This window comes from Branchiostoma lanceolatum, chromosome 14 (assembly GCF_035083965.1).
Source record: "Branchiostoma lanceolatum isolate klBraLanc5 chromosome 14, klBraLanc5.hap2, whole genome shotgun sequence".
In the NCBI taxonomy this organism is placed as follows: Eukaryota; Metazoa; Chordata; class Leptocardii; order Amphioxiformes; family Branchiostomatidae; genus Branchiostoma; species Branchiostoma lanceolatum.
Genome location: NC_089735.1, coordinates 2,177,842 through 2,198,778, shown reverse-complemented (window position 1 = coordinate 2,198,778; position 20,937 = coordinate 2,177,842). Strand labels below are relative to the sequence as shown.

Below are 20,937 nucleotides of genomic sequence, written 5' to 3'. Positions count from 1 at the left end.
TAACAGTACTCTCAACTTTCATCTCCATCAAGTCATTTGCTCTCGACAACAAAATAAACAGCGGAACACCCACAGGGGACCAGGGACACCGAATCCTCCATACTTTATTTGACCTTCACAAGAGAGGACAAATCTAACAAAATGTCAGGTGACGCCGCCGGTGACCCTTCCGAATGCCAGGGGTGAACGTAGCAGCACATTCGCGGGGGAAACATAACGGGAGGAGAAGGGCTGGTAATGATGCTCCCATCAGGGAAATTGACTCTGCAAATGTCAGCATGCGAGAACAGACATTAGAAATTACTGGCTGTCTTTCCTGTCGTGACTCGTTCCAACACGGGTGGTTGGGAAAAGAATGGCTTGTCGCCTTAGATGCTTTCTGTCAACCTTCTGATAGTCCATAGTTTGTTTTTCGGTCCATTGTTTTCAAGATCACTATTTTATGGTAATGTAATCTGAACATAAATGGTTTTCTAGGACCTCACATCGTATAAGAACTATTCTCATTGAACTTCTGATAGTCGACAGTTTGTTTTTTTGTCTATTGTTTTCAAGATCACTATTCTATGATAATGTGATCAACATAAATGATTTCTGGGGTATCTAGGATCTGACATCATTCAAAAAAAGAATGGAGTTGTTGCCTTAGATGCTTTCTGTATTAATCAACCTGCTTATATAGTTTACAGTTTCTTTTTCGGTCCATTGCTTGCAAGATCACTACTTCGTGATAATCAACATAAATGCTTATGCAGCTTGTAATTCCTGCACAATACTGGCGTATCATGCCTAAAGGCCGCTTGCCAGTTGTGCAAAACAAGTATAAAAAAAGAGCATTTTTTCCCCACCTGATTCCTACATGTATGTTGTAGTTCCAGCTTTTAAAGTGTACTTGCAGCAACAAGTTGAAATGTAAAACTTAAACTTTAAATGGATTTCCACATCCCCTGTGTCTTTCCATTTAAAACAAGTCGAAGGTGGTTAGCGTGTTTTGACTTCATTATTTGTTTCTATTGAAGTGTATTGGAAATTGGTTATATCTATGGTTTTCTTTATAATTATATTATTTCATTATCAGTATTAGTTAGTTTATAGGAGGAGGGCTTAGAAAAGCCTCCTGGGTTCCCCCTCCTGCACTATTGTTATATTTTGTATATTCATTTGTATATTCGTTTGACATAAGTAGCCAGTAGTATTTCAGTTTTGCCTTACAATTACATTGTACCTGTTATAATCGTTGTGCAATAAACTTTGACTTGACTTGACTTTGCCTCTGTCTCTTATTTAACTTGTTCGAGCCAATAAACAAACAAACAAACAAACAAGGTTGGACAAAAGGCTCCTCACCTGATTCCTCTATTGCTAACCTCCCTCCCTCGGCGCCTATCGTGCCGCAGGCCGCGAACGCCGGGTCCACGTACGACGGAAGGATCTTCGCCAGGTTTTCCGCGTCGTAGATCGAGCTCGGTCTCCTGGTACTCGTTCCGACGTCGGACATTTCCGGCGTGCCGGGCTGCATGTCGGGCAGGCTGTTACTCATGATCTGCGCGTTACGCTGGAGGGTGGACATGTTGCTAGGCGTGGCCGACCGGTTGCTAGGGGTGACGGGGCGGATCATGGGCACGTCCGGCGGCACGACCTTGATCTTGAGGCTGTTGTTGCTATGGAGAGGGGACATCGTCATGGGGATCTTGTCGTCGGAGAAGGCCAGGGTTGGCATAACGGGGAAGCCGCGAACGTTTCCGGTAGACCGCGTGAGATCGGGCTGTGCCACGTAACTGTGATCTACGTGGAGAAAAAATGAGGGAATGAATATTTATTTCTTGGTATTTTCTTGTTTGTGAAGCAGGGCTGTCTCAAGGACCCGTCCTTCCGTCCCGGAAATTTGCTTGATGGGACGGGGAAAAATTCAACCCTGTCCATTCCAAAAATATCAATTTCATGACCTTGAACTGAGGAAAATGTATTTTTGTAAGCTCCTTAGAATGACAGATACAACATTGGAAATCAAAAACATGGGCTCCCAAACAAAATTTAAAGCTGGAAACAGCCCTGTTATGTATTACCAGACTACAAGGTAGCCATTTCAACTTGCAATATAAGCAGAACAAAACATGAATGTTAAACAAAAAGACGTGTCAACATATGTCTTTCTAACAGTACAATACAGGTCCAAATGCCTAAAACATCCAAAAGCTTGCTGTCTTATTTCTATCTGTTTTAAACCATGTGGATAATGGTATGTGTGTCAGATGCTTCCTCTTTTTTTATTGTTTCAATATTAGGCCCAACACCAATATGTGTAAGACCTGTTTATTTCTGATCAGTAGAACCCATATATATCATAGCCATCAAGAGTGCTAACATATACTAAAACAAGCCACTAGGGGGCCCAAAATCTTATCATTTGGAGGTCTCAAGAAAACCTACCCACATACCAAGTATGAATCCAATCCATCCATGCATTATCGAGTTTAACTGTACACAGACGGACGGACAAACACACGAACGCTGTGCAAAACATAACCTTCTCGGCGAAGGTAACTACATGTAGTACAAATCTCAGGTTTTTCTGCCCTCTTCCTAACAGATCAGTACTTCTGCATTCAAGCCGAACCCTTGGCAAGACGGATGTTCCGATGGAGCTGAAACGAATCCATTGGTCGCCTCTAACACATCGGCAGGCATCCCTTCATACCTACAATTCACTTTTATTGTCCGCTCCAATTGGAAAGATTGCCCATAACAGTGTAGCATCTCCAAACTAAAGACGGGCTGCTCCACTAACAAGACAGGGGGAGGGGTGGCGTACTGAAAATGCTTGGATTACTTACACTTACAGCTAAATTTCAGAGATTTAGGAACACGGTTCTTGTTGAATTGTCCTACCATTTCTTCTTCAGTATCGGACATAACGTAAGATGTACATGTAAGTAACTGAAAATCTGTAAAGAATTCTTCATCTTAGGTGTATTCTAGGCTGATAGTGACAAGTGCTTCATAGTTTTTCTTTACTGTTCTCATTTCAGTGAAATGGCAAGGAAGCTAACTTTACCCCAACCAGTGAAAAACGACTGTTTATACACTGACCACTATCTCCAGCCTATCATATGCTGGAAAAGCCCCTTGAAACCCCTAAGACATTAGCATTACCGCCCTGACAAGACAGATCACTAAAGAGCTCTCTCCCTACTCCTTAACTTCTGACCGAGCCCTCCCGGAGGACCACAATTCTTCCTGACTTTGTCGATCGATCGGCAAAGTGCCTCAGAACGCACAACCCCAGCACAGCGCCTGCAAACATAAAGGATATAGGGGGCAACTACCAAGCAGTAACTGAGCAGTGATCGTCAAAGGTCAGCTGCCTTGTATCACGTTTGGGAGACGTTATACTTCTTATAAAAACGTCAGCCTTCTGTCAGGTCGTAAGTCACCGTCTTCCCGATCGTTTATTCTTGAGGAGCGAGAAAGTGCTATCCCGCCTTCTTTACGGTGAAGGTAAATTTCCTTTAAATGGAGAGCTATTACTGATGACTGCAGGAAGGTTCTTAGCTGAATTAAGCACTAAGCCTCGTAGAGAAGGTTTTTGGGGAAGTGCTTAGTCTGTAGTGGATTGGATCACCCCTACCTTGGGTTTGTGTGCCCTGAATGTGAGTTGTGGCATTTAGTGTGATTGCGGCTTGCACGGATTGTCATTTTTCATATACCTTATTTGGTGGAAGTGTTATGGTGAAGGCTTGAGATGAGTAAGACAGGGTGGAACAAGTTAAGAGTCTACTTGCGTATATACCGTTATGTATACTAGCAGGGGAGAAAGGAATGATTCCCAATGAAGGTGGAGAACATAGGAATGACTTTTTGTGGAATAAACAAGTCTTGATGAGATTCTTTAAGATGTAAAATGAGGGACAGTGGTGGGTAAGGCTGGATTAAAAGTTTACCTGTGTATCTATAAAAGTGGGATTTCCAAAGAAAGGTGGAGCATGCTGAAATAAGAAGCTGCCAAGTGGAATAATCATAGGATGCACTTGGTTCTTAAAAGAAAGTAAGTCTTGAGGATTAAGGATGTGATATTGAGGACTGTGTGATTTAAGGACAGAGTTAAGAAGTCTTGAAAATTAGAGATGTGAGATGAGGGATTGTGTAATTTAAGGAGAGACTTAAGAAGTCTTGAGGATTAAGGATGTGAGATGAGGGACTGTGTGATTTAAGGAGAGACTTAAGAAGTCTTGAGGATTAAAGATGTGATATTAAGGTCTGTGTGATTTAAGGAGAGATTTAAGAAGTCTTGAGATTTTAGTTGAGAATTAAAGATGTGAGATGAGGGACTGTGTAATTTAAGCAGAGCTGACTTAAGAAGTCTTCAGAATTAAAGATGTGTGATGAGGGACTGTGGGGTTTAAGGACAGACTTAAGAATTCTTAAGAATTCAAGATGTGAGATGATGACTGTGTGATGATTAAGGATGTGAGGTGAGGGACTGTGATTTTAGGAGAGTCTTAAGAAGTCTTGAGAATTCTTAAGAAGTCTTGAGGATTAAAGATGTGAGATGAGGGACGGTGAAGATGGACTCACCCGGTGGATATCCATAGGGCTTGCCTGGATCCACAGTGAGGGCGGCGGAGGATGAGGTCATGTCTATAAAGAATAACAAAAAAACAAACAAAATATGTAAAATGCAACAACTTGAAAATTCTTCTTTTTAATTTCATTTTGAAGTTGGGATGACGTGAAGAGCATGGTCTAACAAAGGAACGATGAAGTTAATGAAACAATTAAAAACATATATAAGTGAAGAGTGGAGGGTTGTCACTGATTGGCTATTGCATCAATAAGTTTTCTTCCTATTCCAAGCATGGCAAATACATGTTGTACTCTCAAATCTGTTTCTTGTGACGACGAAAAGATTTGGAATGGCAATAGTAGAAAGGTTGTCATTACAGACAGGATTCTGATCACTTAGGTCAATGGGAAAAAACATTCTAAAGCAACACTTCTATGGAAGCCCGTGTGATAACCCAAAATTATCATCTGGTCCGGAACACCCGTATCTGAAAACTGTACAATCTTGAAAATGAATACATTGACAAGTAGCCTCTGACCAGACCCTAATACATTTCAAACCGCGAAGTCCATTTTCAAATTTCAAACCACAAAAAATATACACTATTGTCTGTTTGTGACTTCTGAAAAATACTGTATTGAGAACAAAAGCAAGACTCGACTCGTGAACCATTCTACACATTCTAAAGAGAATTTGACCACCTGATTCAACCACCACAGATGAAAACTGTACAATCTTGAAAATGAATACATTGACAAGTAGCCTCTGACCAGACCCTAATACATTTCAAACCGTGAAGTCAGCGAACTCGACCCTACATCCAATTGCCCAGGAAACAGCGGCTTTTGAGGGATGAGTTAGGCTTCCTCCCCTGACCCCACGCGTGCCCCCACGGTGCTGTTATCGCCAAGAACAGTGTCAGATTCATGTCCTGCTGGGGAAAGGTGGAGCAATTCGGACAAAAATCATTTTCACGGAACAGTGATAGATTAGGGATACTAATCCGCTAGCCGACCTCCGACCTTTCAATCCTTCCCTTCTCCCACCAACACGGACTCTCGATCTTTCTCTCGAATTTTTGACAACCAGCTATCAGACCTTGTGTAAAATTGGGCGCGGGTAAGGTACAAAGAGCACGACAATGGTCAAACTTTTGGGCAGCAGTCACAAGGCCAAGTTGCATCTATCAATTACGATGTGAACTTTGTCCATTTTACAATGAAGGAAAAATGATGCACCTTCGTCAAATGTAGAACCGGAGAAATAATCAATATATGGGAGTGACGCCTCGGTATCGCCTTATGCCTGCAATTAGAATTTTAGAATGCAGGCCACAAGGTCACCTTGAGCCGTTTGACCTTGCACAACATCCGTGTCGCTGTCTTGTGGGGGTCGCTAATCCGACATTGATGACACTGGTTTCGTGTTACATTAATATGGAGGTTCGGATTATATTACACACCACCGTCAATGGGAAACGCGAACGTCGGGACCAAATTGAAAATTGATGAAGGAAATGCTGATAACAAATCCGACGGACGCAGCAGCGATAGGAAGGGGATTAGCTTTGACCTATCACACAAGGTGAAACGGGTCGTTAGTTCCTGTTACAAAAGTTATTTCGGTGAACCATATCGGTGATAGCATCAGAATATATCGGTGATAGCATCAAAAAGTGCAGCCTTTAAATGAAGTGGAATAGTAATAAAAAAATACAGTTTGGAAAGACTGCCTAAAGCATATGGTCACATAAAGTGACTATAGCCTTACAATATTTATAGTGTATTAAAACTGTGGAGACTTGATTGTTCATTTATTAGCACCTTCTGCCCATACAAAACGAGTGACTGGGGCCATTGTATCAGTTCCAATGTGCTTTTTATCTCAACCTGCTACAGTTTACGGCAGGAGCTTTTGACGTAACGACGCTCGAAATTGCCCGAATTTGCTGCAGGACATGAAGCCAATAGCAATGAACCCGATTCAGACTACCATAAAAGTTTAAGGCCCCAGTAAAAACCGTAACACACACCAGCACTGTACTTTATAAGAGTTGCTGCACTTTGAGTTAGGAACTTAGACTTATTTGTTGCTTCTCTGATCAAAATGAATACATAACGAAAACAAACTCTGAGGGGAAAGTCTATATCTTGCATGTCATCTCCGAGGTTCTTTTAACCTTCTCCCTGCTGCCTAACCCATAACCAATGCAATTTAGGTGTCAAATAGCTACTTTACCAGGATAAAGGTTAAGAATCACTTCATTTTATCTACTCTTGAGTTCTACTTTCAGTTTCCTTGCTGTTGAGACCAGAAGCTTTGTTTTAAGAAAACACAATTGTTCCATTAACCCAGCGTTTCAGCCGCGAGCTCCCCCATCGCAACCTCCTCTCACTTCTGCACCCAGATTTATGACATCATTAGTCAATAAATGCGCTGTATCCCAACAAATGGCGGCTTCGGAACGGTTTATGAGAAAAATGATGAATCCCCCACCCCTGCGCACATACATTAGGCGAGACGTACGACTGCCATCACCCAGGAGTCTGGTGACTTACGACGTTTCACTCCGTAGACTACAACATGCTCTCCTTCACATAACTTTGGCACAAAAGTTTGTAATCCGCCCTGCATGGGGTCTTGGGGAAGAAAGAGAGGGTCGTGGACTCGTGGATGACTCTGAATGAGTTAACGACACAATAACTCGTTGGGAACTGAGAGGGAGCGTCATGATAAAGTTCGTTAAAGACATCCTGGGGAAGGTACAATAATGGGACAGCTGGTAGAGAATTCTTGAAAGAAAATGTAACTTTTAAGTTTGAGACACCTTGATCCTTGCAATTGTCCGATGCTGAATTGTATCTTTGTCTTGCATGGTCTCCTGGATTCAGATAAAGGGCTGTCCTAGGTTTTTAAATGTACTTAATTCCTCTCCTCATTTTGTACAAAGGATGATTTTAAACCTCCACTCTGTGAAATCAGGATCAGCTCTACAAATATCATATAAAACTCTCGCTACAACAATTTATGGAGCATGTATGCCTACCTCCCTTAATAAGGGTGATGTGGGAAAAGTTTGATGGAGAGAAAGACAGATCCTACATTGGAGGAAATATTTCAGAACTTATGACATCATGAAATGGAAGAAACCATCGCAAAAGCAACTAAAATAAATACAATGACGAATGGTAAATGACAAATACAAGCAACTGGTCAGAAGAACCCATTTTAATCCATCAGAAAAGTCATATTGCTTCTCAGTCTCTGATTTGGGGAACAACTGTGATTTAACAATACATATTTCCTTTTTCTGGGTCAATGAGAGATTGTTATACGTGCCCCCTACGAAAACAAAGCTGTCAAATTAGCGTCCTAATGTAATAAAACACCATAAAAATGTGCGATCTAATAGAATTTCAGATCACCTTCACGACAAGGTCAAGCGCTCCAAAATGGAGGTCGGGGGGAAAACGTGCTTCCACACACAGTCCTCGGATGAACCATCAACACAAGTACCATAAAACTGTATAAAAAAAACTATGTTTCGTGCGGCGACCTTCTCCAAACTGACAAATACGTCCGTCGGGTTTAATGGAGGGATCATTTTGGTGCATGCGAGTGAGGAGGGGGAAACAGAACAACGAAGGGGAGGATCAAATCAACTTCTAGCAGCCTGTCCACTGGTCAGCCCCTAGAGGCTTGATGTCCAACACATCTTAGACCCCCTACTGTCCTTTGGTGGCAATGAGTTCAACTTTATTCTAGGACGATACGTTACATTTGGGAAGGCATTGTTAGCAGTGACACCTAGCTGCAGTACAAAATGAACCAGTCAAAATTGCCCTGAAGAAGACAGACAGTCATCGTAACATCGGCTCTTGTTAAATCTGTGGTTGTGAATAAGGAACTTTGCTCTTCAGTCATTCACCAACCTGATGAAATTATTCAATCATCAATAATTCTAGCAGTTCTTGTGAAAAAGAATTTAGCGGGTGAAGTGGAGTGTGGGGAAAAAGTTGGGGGAACTGAGACACAGACTAAGAACTGTTTGTTACCAGGAACAGCCTGTTTAATTGCTATCTAGTGAGGATACTGGGCTAGAAGAGGAGTGTGGGGAAAAAAGTGGGGAGAACTCACACACGTTCTGGTGGCAGGGATAGTGGGGGAAGTAGGAGGCTGGGATCTGCACTGGGTACACCGACTCCGAGGACACAAAGTCGTCTTCATCTGAAGGGGAGAGGGAGAGGTGATGCAGGGCATGCTGGGAAGGAGAGCAAGGGATGCTGGGAAGGAGAGCAGAGGATGCTGGGAAGGCAGGCATGCAGGGGCAGCCCTGGGAGCAAGGCAGCAAGCGCATACCAGAATTCCATGCACAGTTTTCCCCAATTACTGGAAATATTCCATACCAGCCGAGCTTTTAAAATATCTGTATCTATACAGCTGGTATGACCAGCTTTGCAGGCATGTGAGATGGCAACAGATGGTTATTTTACATATCTGTAGGCATATGAAGTAAAGCATTTCAAAATATTCAACCAGGAAACCACCATAGAATGATGAAGCAGTGCAAGGATGCACCACAGAAACCAACGTAGACATACATGTTGTATGCATTTGATTTCTACATCAAAAATTTATGCCTGCATTCAAGAGGGTAAAGCTAATATCACTGAGTCATCAACACATGGACGCTTGACATTTAGAATTTGCTGGATTCGTAATCTAATTTTCCAGCCAACTACCCCAGAGTAAGAAGGAGAGAGAAAAACGCAAAGTCAGGGATTAATCTGCGACAACCGCACAACGTCCCTCCCAAACCACGTTCCAGCGACAGAGCCTTTATTACTATTCACATCACCGCTCTGATTTCATGGTTGGACACCGACGAACCGCGGAGCAGCCGTTTCGAGAATCGCGTCTTTTGTTGCCTCCCGGTAGGGGCATGAAACCTGCCGACGCTCAGGACACACTTCTCAGCTAGTGCATTTTAGCGTAACTGGTCACCGCGGTATAATTTGTGCCAACCACGCTAAATTAGTACCTTAACGCTTTATTTTCAACTAGCATAGTGTCACTTTGCAAGACTTTACTTGCCTTATAATGTGAACAATGCTGATATGATCGTCCTAACTGACCAAAAATCCTTCTAATTACATGTGGTCTAAAAAGAATTAATTGCAAAATGCAATTTCAATCACTTGAATCCAAGCCAGTGTACAATGCGACAGCAGAATTTTGACATGTCAACTTGAACAACTACTGCACTTGTTGAAACACATCTAGCCATAATGGCGAGCGTTACATATGTACCACCGAAATTTGATTTCACCGTGCCGTGGTGAGACAAACACATGCTTCCACACCCCGAGGCAGCGCGGCAAATTTTTCACAGATGTACGGGTAATCCGGCATTATGCTCAGGAGAGTTGTGGGCTGGAACAAATTGCACAGTACATACACCTGCCGCACATGCCATAATTTCATTAGCGACAGGGAGCCGCATTATTGAAAGTCATCTGCTGTGAAGAGCACTGTTGTATAATGCTCTCCCGTAATGTAATGTGCACGACACTTGCTGAATGGGAAATTAGCCGAACCGGGCGACAAGAAGGCAGCTCCCAATTGGTTGAGCACAGCACATTTATACTGTACCAAATATTTTCTGCTAAATTGCTGATAGCTTTGCTTCTGAAATTGGCATGAAAAATTGTGTTCAACGTCATGCAGAAATATGTGAAGAATTTTTCTAGACTTGTTCCTTAATCTTAAGTTACGACCAATCCAAACCAGGTGCTTGTCTTGAAACTACCATGCTTCGCAGGCATGGCATGTTTCGCATGGACTCCCCACTAAGCTTCCCCACAATTTACTGAAATAACCCTCATAATTTGTGATATTTCGCACTTCCCAATCCCTCACACTCTGGGAGTACAAGGGTCAACTGGAGGCCCCTAGAGGCTGTCCCTGCAGGGTTTTCGGCAGTGCCTGTAGGTTTAGTGTGATGGGAAGTCACCTTCATGGTGGATTGACACACTTTGTGACAGATTACTGTTTTCTGTCACGACACCGGGGTGTGGATACGGGGAGTTCCTCTGAGCACATTTGACATTTCCAGCGGGAAAACTGTAGCTTTCCATGGGGAATTCTTGAACAGGATTCATATTGTGTCCCATGAAAATTTGAGAATTTGAGAGAAGAAAGTCCTCCCTTCTGATTGCAAAATCTATGTAAAATGGTGTAAATTGAAGCAGATTGGTGAATCGTCCCAAAAGCCTCATACATGTACATGTATTTCATTTACGGATGTAAAAACATGTATTTCATTTACGGATATAAAAATTGAGATTACTGTTTTAAGAATGTCACATTTCCCGTCATATTTGCTCTTCCCCACTTATTCTCCAGTTAGCTTGATTGCCTCCTTCCCCAATTCCACTAATTCTCCAGGTTTTACAGAAATAAGGATAAATTGTGTTTTTTTTCCAATACTAAACTGATTCTTATTCACAATTATCTTAAACTTTGGCACACATGTTTCAAGCGCAAAATACGACCATCACCTTCCCAACTACAGAAATATGTCAGAAATAGGAGATGCAAACTCTGTTCTCAGCCTTGAAACGAAATATCACGAGTCGCTTCTCTAATTTTCCACCATTACCTAATGGGCCTGAAATCCCCCTTCCCAAGGAGTTGATCCTCTTTTCCCATTAGTATCCATGGCGAGGGTGGCACAATTAAATTTCCCTGGCTGTAATATGTCAACATTGCTCGCGGGAGGCGAATACAGAACGTGTAATAAAGTTATGTGACTGCCGGCTATATTTACCAGCATTGTGTTATCGGCGAAATGAAATTAGAATTGATTCGGAGAGGCTACTGTATTCTTACATGCAGTCACTTTCCGTTATATCCTTATATAATCCTTGTTGCCAGTATTGCCAGTATACAGTTGAAAATAGGTCTGAACGAAGCCTTAAAATTTGCTTTGACATCCCCACTTACCACAGAGCATAGAAAGCCAGCAACGGAACAAAGTTAGATTTCCCACAATTGAGATATATGACATGTCCACAAGATTCAGTTAGCATCGATTGCTTGGAAGTTATTTTTCTAAACTTGCAACTGCCCATATTAGTCGGAGTATATCTTAGTAACTCAAAAGCAAATTGTTAAATTTCATCCCCAAACAAATTGCTCATCAAATTTATCATAGTTTTTAAAGAGTATTTTGAACATGTTAAAGACTACAGCATACTTTAAAAAAAGGCCAAGAATCGACCTTTAAAGGTTACATGTACCGTAGTATCAAGGATGCCTGCCCCCAAAAAAGTCTGCACCAAAGAAACAAAGCCTTAATCAGTTAACGCCTTGATGACTATGACAGAAAACTGCCATTATAATGAAGCGCAAAACAAGATAACCTACAGAACAGATGAAAGCTTTTCCCCGTAACTTTTAATCTCATTGCTGGAAGCATCTAAGCCTGTGCCGGATATTGACAACATCATGTGCCTGTACAAATCTAATTACATCACTGTACATCAATAGTAATCCAGTCTGCACGTACAAATCACATGAAATGCAGGAATATTGCATGTTCCCATAGCGTGGCCCATTTGTTTCAGTGTATAATATTAACCAGAAGATTTGATTACAAACAGTTTTACACAAATGTCAGGGCTACTCTGCCATCTGGAGCGAAGAAATCTAAATATATTTTCTAGTGCACGTTTCGTGCTACATTTCTTTTGATGATATTCAAATTCCACTCATTTTCTTTTTACATATAATTAGGGGAAGGGGGCATCAGAAACCATTCTTAGTTAGAACCCAGGGAACACTCTGACCAACAACAAATTGTTTAATTTCACCCCCAAATTACCATATCACTCACCAAATTTATCATATGGTTTTTAAAGAGTATTTTGAAAATGTAAAAAAAACTACAGCATACTAAAAAAAGGCCAAGAATTGATCTTTGAAGAATGCCACTTTAACGCTCACTAACCCTTCCTTTTTAGTGGTTGAACAATAGCAGACGAAGGTAGGATATGCAAATCATTACAAGACAGACTATCACTCCTAGCTGGTTGATGCAACTTTTGCCACACTAAAGCCACAAAACGACAGTTTACCATGTTGCCATGCATCTCGAAACGCCAAGACAAAAACAAGGACTAACGTCAGTAAGAAAAGAACAGCCGTTTTTCACAATACCATGCTAGCCACTTCCTTCATTGCAAACATGCTGCCAAAACATACCAGGATGTCCATATGCATTTTTAGATACATGTAGTTACCAGTACAAATGTACCAGTACATACAAGAGAGTGTCAGCTTCCTTTGCTGACTACCTGTGTCACTCCTTTAATACAACACAAAAAGCTCTAACACATATAAGATGGACTTTCCAGATTAGTTGTTGGAAAAGAAATCACAAAGAACAATCAGGAGGGATACCCCTACACAAAAAGAAGCTAAAATCTTTAATCAAAATTAGAGTTAATCAAAGATTGATTTAACTGAATTTAAAAAAAGAATTTCAATTTCAATTTAGGAGTGATCCTTTCCCAATCTTTGTGGTTTTTGTCTTCAACAACTGCACGTCACACAGGCTGTCTTTCGTGACTCACCTGAGTGCCTATTTTTTCTCCACCAGACCACAATGATGAACAGGCACACGAGCAGGAATACGGTGACCGCCCCGACCAGGCTGATGTAGAGGGCCAGGTTATCCTCTGTCTGTGCACTGGCAACTGGTGACAAAAAAAAAGAAGAAAATCAATGAAAGTGAGTTCACAGTCATGTTCTAAAAAAGATTGGTGATTTGAACCTGAGGAAGACTGCAGTGCTGAAAATTCAGAGAAACCAGTTCGCTATTTTGTAATAGTTTAGCTCTTTAATTTTGACTTTAACCTTCTCCCTGTTGCCTAACCCCATGGTCAATACAAATTCAGGGCCAAACAGATACCTCAGCAGGCTAAATGTTTAACTGCATGAACCTGTAAGAATGGCTTTCTTCGGAAAAACTATTTATTGCTACTTAACCTTCATGTGCTAAGGTAGCTGTTTGGCACCACTTTTTTTGGTTATGGGGTAGGGTAGCAGGAAGAAGGTTAAAACACTGAAATATTTAATTTTTCATCAAACATTTTTGTTCCCTAAATCTTCTTCATTCTTTGGATTTTCATGAAGTGGTATGTTTAACTTTGTCCTACCAAGAGTTCTTCTTTGCGCCACATTTTTGTTGGTTATAGCACAAATGAGCATGAATGAGGTTAAGGTTATGTTTATCACAAAGTTAACCATTTTTGCCAAAACAAACATTAAGAACAGAGAGGGGAGATTGAAATATATAAATTAAAGAAAAAACTCAGGGGTACAAAACTTACATGTTGGACTATTGGTCTGAATTTGAAGGTCGCTTTCCTCAGAATCTGTGAGAGAAAACAGCACAACAACAAAACAAAACAGGTCAACTGACAGCATGCAAACGTAAATGATAAGATACAAAAGAACTCAAGACAACGGTAAAATGTTATTCTGAAGGTAAGGCCAAACCAAGTCTCCATGGATCCTGCATTTAAAGAAACGTAACTCTGAACTGGATGATGAACATGAAAACAGAGCCTAACTAGAAAGTTTGTTTCTTCAGCTTCAAGTTGTGACTTTTGTCAGATTAACCTTTCTCTTTTTGTTCCATACTTTTACACTAAAACTGCCCAAGACGACCACTCAGGGGACCAGTAAAATTTGGTCGTTGTGGACAGGTGGTCACTATGGACAGGATTCTTAATGCTTGTGGGAAAAATAATGTAAGGGACCATCCAAAAAGTGGTTGCACTAGCTATAGTCAGGTGGTCCTTATGTTGTACAGAGTTGACTGAAAGTTAACTTATATTGTCTGAGAACCATGGAAATACATTGGTGTGGCCTTAACTCAAAATCAATTTAAGAAGAAAAAAAGATAAAACAAAGGAAAACACAAAAACATCAGTCTATTTTCACCTCTGCAGAGGCCCCCTGTGCAGTTTCTGGTTTCCATGTTGTCCCCTATGCAGTACCTCCCGCCGAACTGTGGCGGGGGGTCGTTGCACTCCCTCCTCCTCCAGTTGTTACAGTCGCGTCCGCACGCCGAGAACTTCGACCACTCCGACCAACCTCCGTCAACTGGGAACCAAAACGATTTTTTGTTAAAACGCTGTATTGAAATGACATTATATTCAAAGCCTTTATTGGGACTTGATTTTACAGCATAAGGGGAAAATAGGTTTTTGTGGTGCTTAAATTTTGTGGTTGAGACGAAATATCTTGCCCTAATAAAGAGGCCTCTATCATACATGATGAGAACAAGTTCTATTCTACAAGTTGTTGGGAAAAAAAGATCTTTAACTCAAATCTGGGTTGATAAGACAGACATGTTGATGCAGCCTTCTTATAAGAGAACAAATTGATAAAAGTGAAACCCTACCTGGACACAGAGTGGTACACTCCGCACGCTGTACGGGGTCACCGTCGCACGTGGCGCCGCCGTTGAGCGGGGCGGGATTTGTGCAGGTTCGCGTCCGCCGCATGAGGCCGCGCCCGCACTGGCTGTTGCACTCGCTCCATGTGCTCCATGTGGACCAACCCCCATTGACTGCGACAGGAAGAGAGAAACAACATCAGCATCAGTATCGCTTTCTGTTTCTGGGTTTTTCACTCCTAGCCTCACGCTTCTAGCAGCCTTTCCACAGCCTGCTAGGTCAGACCCCTATAGACTTGAACACCAATACCTCTTAAACTAAATTAAAGTAAGGAACATTGGGAAGGGAGAAACAACATCAGCATCATCATTGCTTTCCAATTCTTCTTTCTTCATTTCATCCTAGCCTGACTATATCATGCTTCTAGCAGCCTTCCCACTGGACAGGCCCCTATAGGCTAGATGGCCAACACCTGAAGGTGAGGAGAATTACATGTAGGAACACCCTTTTCCTTTGTTTTATCTTTTTTCTTCTTAAATTGATCATTGCACAGGTACCAACTTGGACCAATTATCCAAGTTGTAGCATACAATAATATCCGATTGTTCAGCACCAAGGAAAGAGCCTGATTCAGCAAAAACTCAAATTCCCACCAAAATTCGCCAAAAATAGGTACTCAAGCAACTGGATAAAATTTTGAAAATTTTTATCCAGTTGCTTGAGTAGCTATTTTTGGTGTATCTTACTACCTGGATGTCTAACCTTCATCAACGTCCCACCAAAACTCAAGGACATAGATGTCTCATTCCATTTTCATTAAAGTAGAGTCTTCTAAAAAACTATGTCTAGTAGTGATGACACCATGGTGCTTGTTGGGACTATCCAAGACCCCATAGGGTCAGTGACTATCTGCTTGCCTCATTCACAACCGGCAGAATAAACGTCCCCCGGTGCCTGCGGTACTATCCCCCTCAACAGGAGCTGTCGTAAAATCTTGTTTATGATAAGGAACCGTCAGTCACCTGCCTGCCGAGAAGACGTATGGTCTATCACTCCCACAGTGACATGTTTCTCACACAGTCAGTTTCCTGGTATCGATTTTAGAGCGGGTTATGACATGTCAGTTATGGAACACATCCCTTTTTACATCCCCGAACGGAATACAGGGATTACTTCTGAATCAAGGTTTCTTACAAGATTGTGAATCTTCACTGTCGCCTGTATTGGAGATCTTGAGCTAGGAAGACACAACAAAGCCTACAACGCAAAGCTTTTGTTGAGTCGTTGTTGAAAACCCAAACATCACTGAGGAACAGGCTTCCTCGTGACGGCTTCCTTTTTCAAGCCGAAGGTGAACAGATATCTTTCAATATCATAATGGTGTAACCCAAGGCATCTTGTCCTGTAGTTAACTTAAGAACTACAGTAAATAAACGAGAGAAAACTTCTACTTACAAAGAAATGCAAACAAACAATTTAGATTCAATGCTCTATCGAAAACATGTACCGATGCAGGGACAAGGTACAAAACCTTTCAACAGGCTAAGAATGTCTTGTGAGGTACCGTGTGACATTCACAAAAATACTAATACCATCAATTTTGTCTGTAACCGAAAGTCTCATATTTTTGGACTCTGACATGTACTTTATGTAAGATCCTATCAAGTTAATAATTTCTCCTACTGTGCCATAACTTCATATCTTTCTGTTCCCAAATCTAAAGCACCAAAGAGATCGGCAAGGCCTGTCATGAATATTCCATTGGGTTATGAGAGCTTTCCTGCCAAGAAAATATGAGCATCTCCCAACCGTCATCCACCGCCGTGCATTAACAATCAAAACTTCATCATTTTACGCCGATCCGGTAATTTCCGTGGCCTTTTGTCGACAATGACAGATGGTGAGTTGAAGGTTGGGGTGATTTCTTCCCATCGCGGCGGGAAATGCAAGCAGTGATCCGAAAAGAACACTGCGCACACTTGGGGGAGGCTTCATAATTACTCCTAATCAGAGAGAAAATTATGAGAGCTGGCGAAGTACTCGGCACTAATGGGAATCGATATTTTCGCGAACCTTGGGACTTCTGCAACTTTTTCTGCCTGTTGCTGCAACTTGAATGATTGTGTATGGCTACAAAAAGGTATCTCATTTGTTTGAAAACAGGCTAGTGAACAATTGACTGACTTCTCGTGTGCAAGTCAGGATATAGTTTGGAGTTGCTGTCACACCGTGGCAATGGATCTTATGCACCAAATGATACACATGTCTTTCTCCCTTTCTTTTAGTTATTCAACATACTGTATATACCAGGAGATGGGTATGCAATAGATAATAACATTGTCATTGTAATAAAACATATTCTAAAGAAAGTCGTGATGGAAATTTAGTTTTTTTTGCAGGTACACTGCAACCTTCTCTTTTCAAGAAGCGTTGCAGGCTCTTAAACTGGCTCAAAGTGTAGCTCTCCTCAAACAATTAATAATGTACAACATACCTTCTACAGTGGATTGTGATCCCTTATCCTTCACATCTACACAGTCAATTGACAAATTTGGGTCAACTCTACATCCCACAAATGACTTCTAATTACCTGCACATCACTTGGAAACGCTAAGACCTCTTGGACAACATCTTAAAGAGAAGGTGGAAAATTGAAGCTTGAGAAACTCTGTCCCCGAGTGTTTGATGGACATCAGCAATTAGTTTTCATCAGGGAGACCTCATAATGTCACTTTGTCATTTTCTAATCACTGACGATTGAATCCAATTAGTGATAGACGATTAACGTGCAGATTCCACTGGAAGGGTTCAAGATTCATCATAAATCATCCTCCTTGAAAGCTACGGCCACAGCGATTTAATTTGTGGGTTGCTTGATTTTGAAACAAAAAAGTATTATGGAACCGAAAATTGAGCATGAAAGCAGAGGCAGGGGGAAGTCTGTACTTTGGAACACACAGTTTGGAGAGTGGATAAGGTCGAAGTTGGGGGGGTCCCTGTGGTGTAGTGGTCTGCGCCTTCTGCCTCTCACCACATCTGGCTCAAATTACTTGAACCAGAAGGCCCGAGTTCAAGCCCCAGGTAGGACACCTCTGGACAAGAGCCGCATTGAGTCATACCAAAGACTTTATAAAAATGGTACATACTTCTGAAACAGTATGGAAGTTAAACACACTCCACTGCCAGTGGACTAGCCCCCTGCTACAGTGATTGCACCACAGTGTGGCCCAGGGCTATGAAACAGAGATGGGCACTGCCCTATACATCAATAATGGTGTGGGAGAATCTTAACTAAGGTCGAAGTTAAGTTATCTCACAGCTCTGTTGTCAACTTGACCCCTTGCAGAAAATTTGTTAAAAATCGTCAAGAACAAAGAAAAGGAATTGGCGTGATCTAATTGTATGATCGAACATTTTTCACAAGCTTCATGAATAATGTTGCTAGCAAAGTTGACTAATGGTCGTACTTAATCAAGTTTACGCGAAACTAGCCTTGAAAATGCACCACAAAATGTACTAAGTGCCCGACAATTAACCAACCAAACCTCTGAGGAGGACAACTTTGCCACTTACTGTGTTACAACAAATAAAGATTTCTGATTATCAATGTATTGAATATCTGTTGGCACCGCCAATAGTCTAATCCTCTGAAGTTATTGTTGAACCCCGTGCTTCCGTCTACTTGAAATTGGAATCTACTTTTGAGGAATATCATTGAAATACTAACTGAATTGTAAAAAAAATGAATGTAATTTTCATACTGCAAAGAACAGATGTAAAAGACTTAAGTAGATTTCTATTCATTCAATATAATTTAATGCCACAATGGTGGAATCTGTGAAATTTACAGATAAATGATTTGTTACTTAATCTACAAATATAAAAGATAATCAGGACTGGTATTTGAGTCTACAAAATTACACAAAATGAATCTTTTATAGATATGAACATCTAAGCTGTTCTGAATGTATCATGGTTGAATGAAATCCTTTTATAGAGACTCATATAATGCCTTCAAATTCAATAATGAGACTGTCTTCTTAGACAAAACCAATCTGTGTCTTGCACACCTCAACTCCTTTAAGCAACGGGTAGAGCTTCCTTCTAAGCGGATTGATTTTGGAATTCATAAGTAACCATGGCTGATAATGGAGCTGCTTAGCAAGAGCTTAGCAAGAATAATACCCTGACTTAATGTGCTATCAGTTACAGCTTGATGGGCGACTTTTAACTCTTTTGTTCACATATTGATTATGCTTGCTCCTTAACTGCCCCCCCATTAACAACTCAAGATGTGAGGCACCAGTTTTCATGTGATGGTACAGATGAGAAGGGCTCTTCCACTAAAGCTTGAGGGGGAAATTAGAGGGGCTTCTTCACAAAATTTGAGGGGGAGGGGTGTGTGTATACCAAAATAAACGATAGGGAAAAGTGAGAGTGACAAGATGAAAATATAGAAATATGGAAGACTATCTAATAAAACCTGACTGTCAAATTATCAAGCCTATGATGCCCAATGTGCTGTTATCCAGGCGGCATTTCCGTGCTACCTTTTCCCCTTTATTGTTTATCAAATGCAATGTACTGTTTTTTTTACAGAGCTCCTGTAGTCTGATATCTGATGACCACATCAAAACATTGCCAAAAGGCTGCTAGGGAGGCGAACATAATGGCCCTTCAGAAGCTCAACCAGTCCAAAACAGATCACAGTTTTAAGGCTGTTGTGTGTTCCCCCCTCCCCACAGGGCCCAGATCAATACATGATGAATGGCTCTGCAGACATGATGAAAGAGTTCAAAGATCCAGCCAGACTTTCCGTCCGCCGGGTCACACAACACGTCACAAAACTGCCTCCCTGTCCCATTCAAAATTCATGTACTTGGCAGTCCATCAGTCAATGTACATGTATCAGCATGTAACTCCATCATCCTCTGTGATCTGGTTGTGAAGATTTGGTTTTGTTTGTCTTCCTTCTATAATTTACTGGTAACATATCTTTTAATTCACTATTATTACTGTTCATTTACTTTGTATAATTTGCTTGTACTTGAATTTGTTTGTGATTGGATGTGTTTGTGATTGAATTTCATTCCACTTGTATTATTCATGATGTCCTAAGTTTGTGTTTTGGTCACCTGTTATGGGCTCCCTGGAAATCAGCCCAATTCAATGAATCCGTAAACAACTGAGGATCTGCGATTATGTTGATGAGGAAATTTAGGAGCAATCATTCAACAAAACTGCTTGATCTGCATTCTGCCAACTCTTTTGAAGGACAACATTTTCAAAAGCAATTTCTTGTCTCGCCTCTCCCAATTTCATCTATCATTTTGTACATGTGCAAAAAACAAAGTGTATGCCCTTCTTTGGACAACCTTCTTGCTGAAGAGTCAGCACTTTTTCCTTAAAAGAGCAAATCAATGTAAAATTGGTCCTGACAAGATTATCCCTGCTCAATATCAACCTTCCAGAAGCTTACACAAAGGTCCCCTTCTCAATAATGATGCATCTTTGTGGGAGACAGGGGTTGCAGCTGTCATCTCAACTAGTGCTGTGTACTGGTACTGTACCGTAAAAATTGATTCGGTACAGGTCCAAAATACCGGATCATGAAGTACCGGTACTGTACCGATATAAATTTACACCAAGTATGTGCTTATTTTCTGACTGATCTCCTGACACATGCAACACCAAACATGACCAAAGTGACACCTTGGAACAGCATAACAAATATGCAACAGATCATTCAGGCAGGCCGGGAGTTTTGATAGTAAGGCCAAGGGAGTTTGGTGGTAGGAAACTTAGTTATGTTTTTTGAATAAAGTTACTGACAACTTGAAAACAGTTTATGGTTTTGTCATTGAAGAAGTTCAGAAAAACACATGTTAATTTTGTTCAGGTACA

The 20,937-nt window shown here is 41.2% G+C and overlaps 1 protein-coding gene across 5 annotated transcripts in view; it reads right to left on the bottom strand.

The window, feature by feature from the left end:
• Positions 1-20,937, bottom strand: part of LOC136449108 (netrin receptor UNC5C-like) — a 117,957-nt gene that overhangs the window by 9,230 nt on the left and 87,790 nt on the right. For 2 of the 5 annotated variants that reach the window (XM_066448923.1, XM_066448926.1), the window contains 7 exons: positions 15,039-15,206; positions 14,576-14,737; positions 13,960-14,004; positions 13,201-13,323; positions 8,702-8,791; positions 4,576-4,638; positions 1,348-1,785 (listed from right to left, as the gene is read on the bottom strand). In XM_066448923.1, coding sequence (XP_066305020.1) covers positions 1,348-1,785; positions 4,576-4,638; positions 8,702-8,791; positions 13,201-13,323; positions 13,960-14,004; positions 14,576-14,737; positions 15,039-15,206 — 1,089 coding nt within the window. The remainder of the gene's footprint in view (positions 1-1,347; positions 1,786-4,575; positions 4,639-8,701; positions 8,792-13,200; positions 13,324-13,959; positions 14,005-14,575; positions 14,738-15,038; positions 15,207-20,937) is intronic. The other 3 variants (XM_066448925.1, XM_066448927.1, XM_066448928.1) reach the window with 3 other exon arrangements.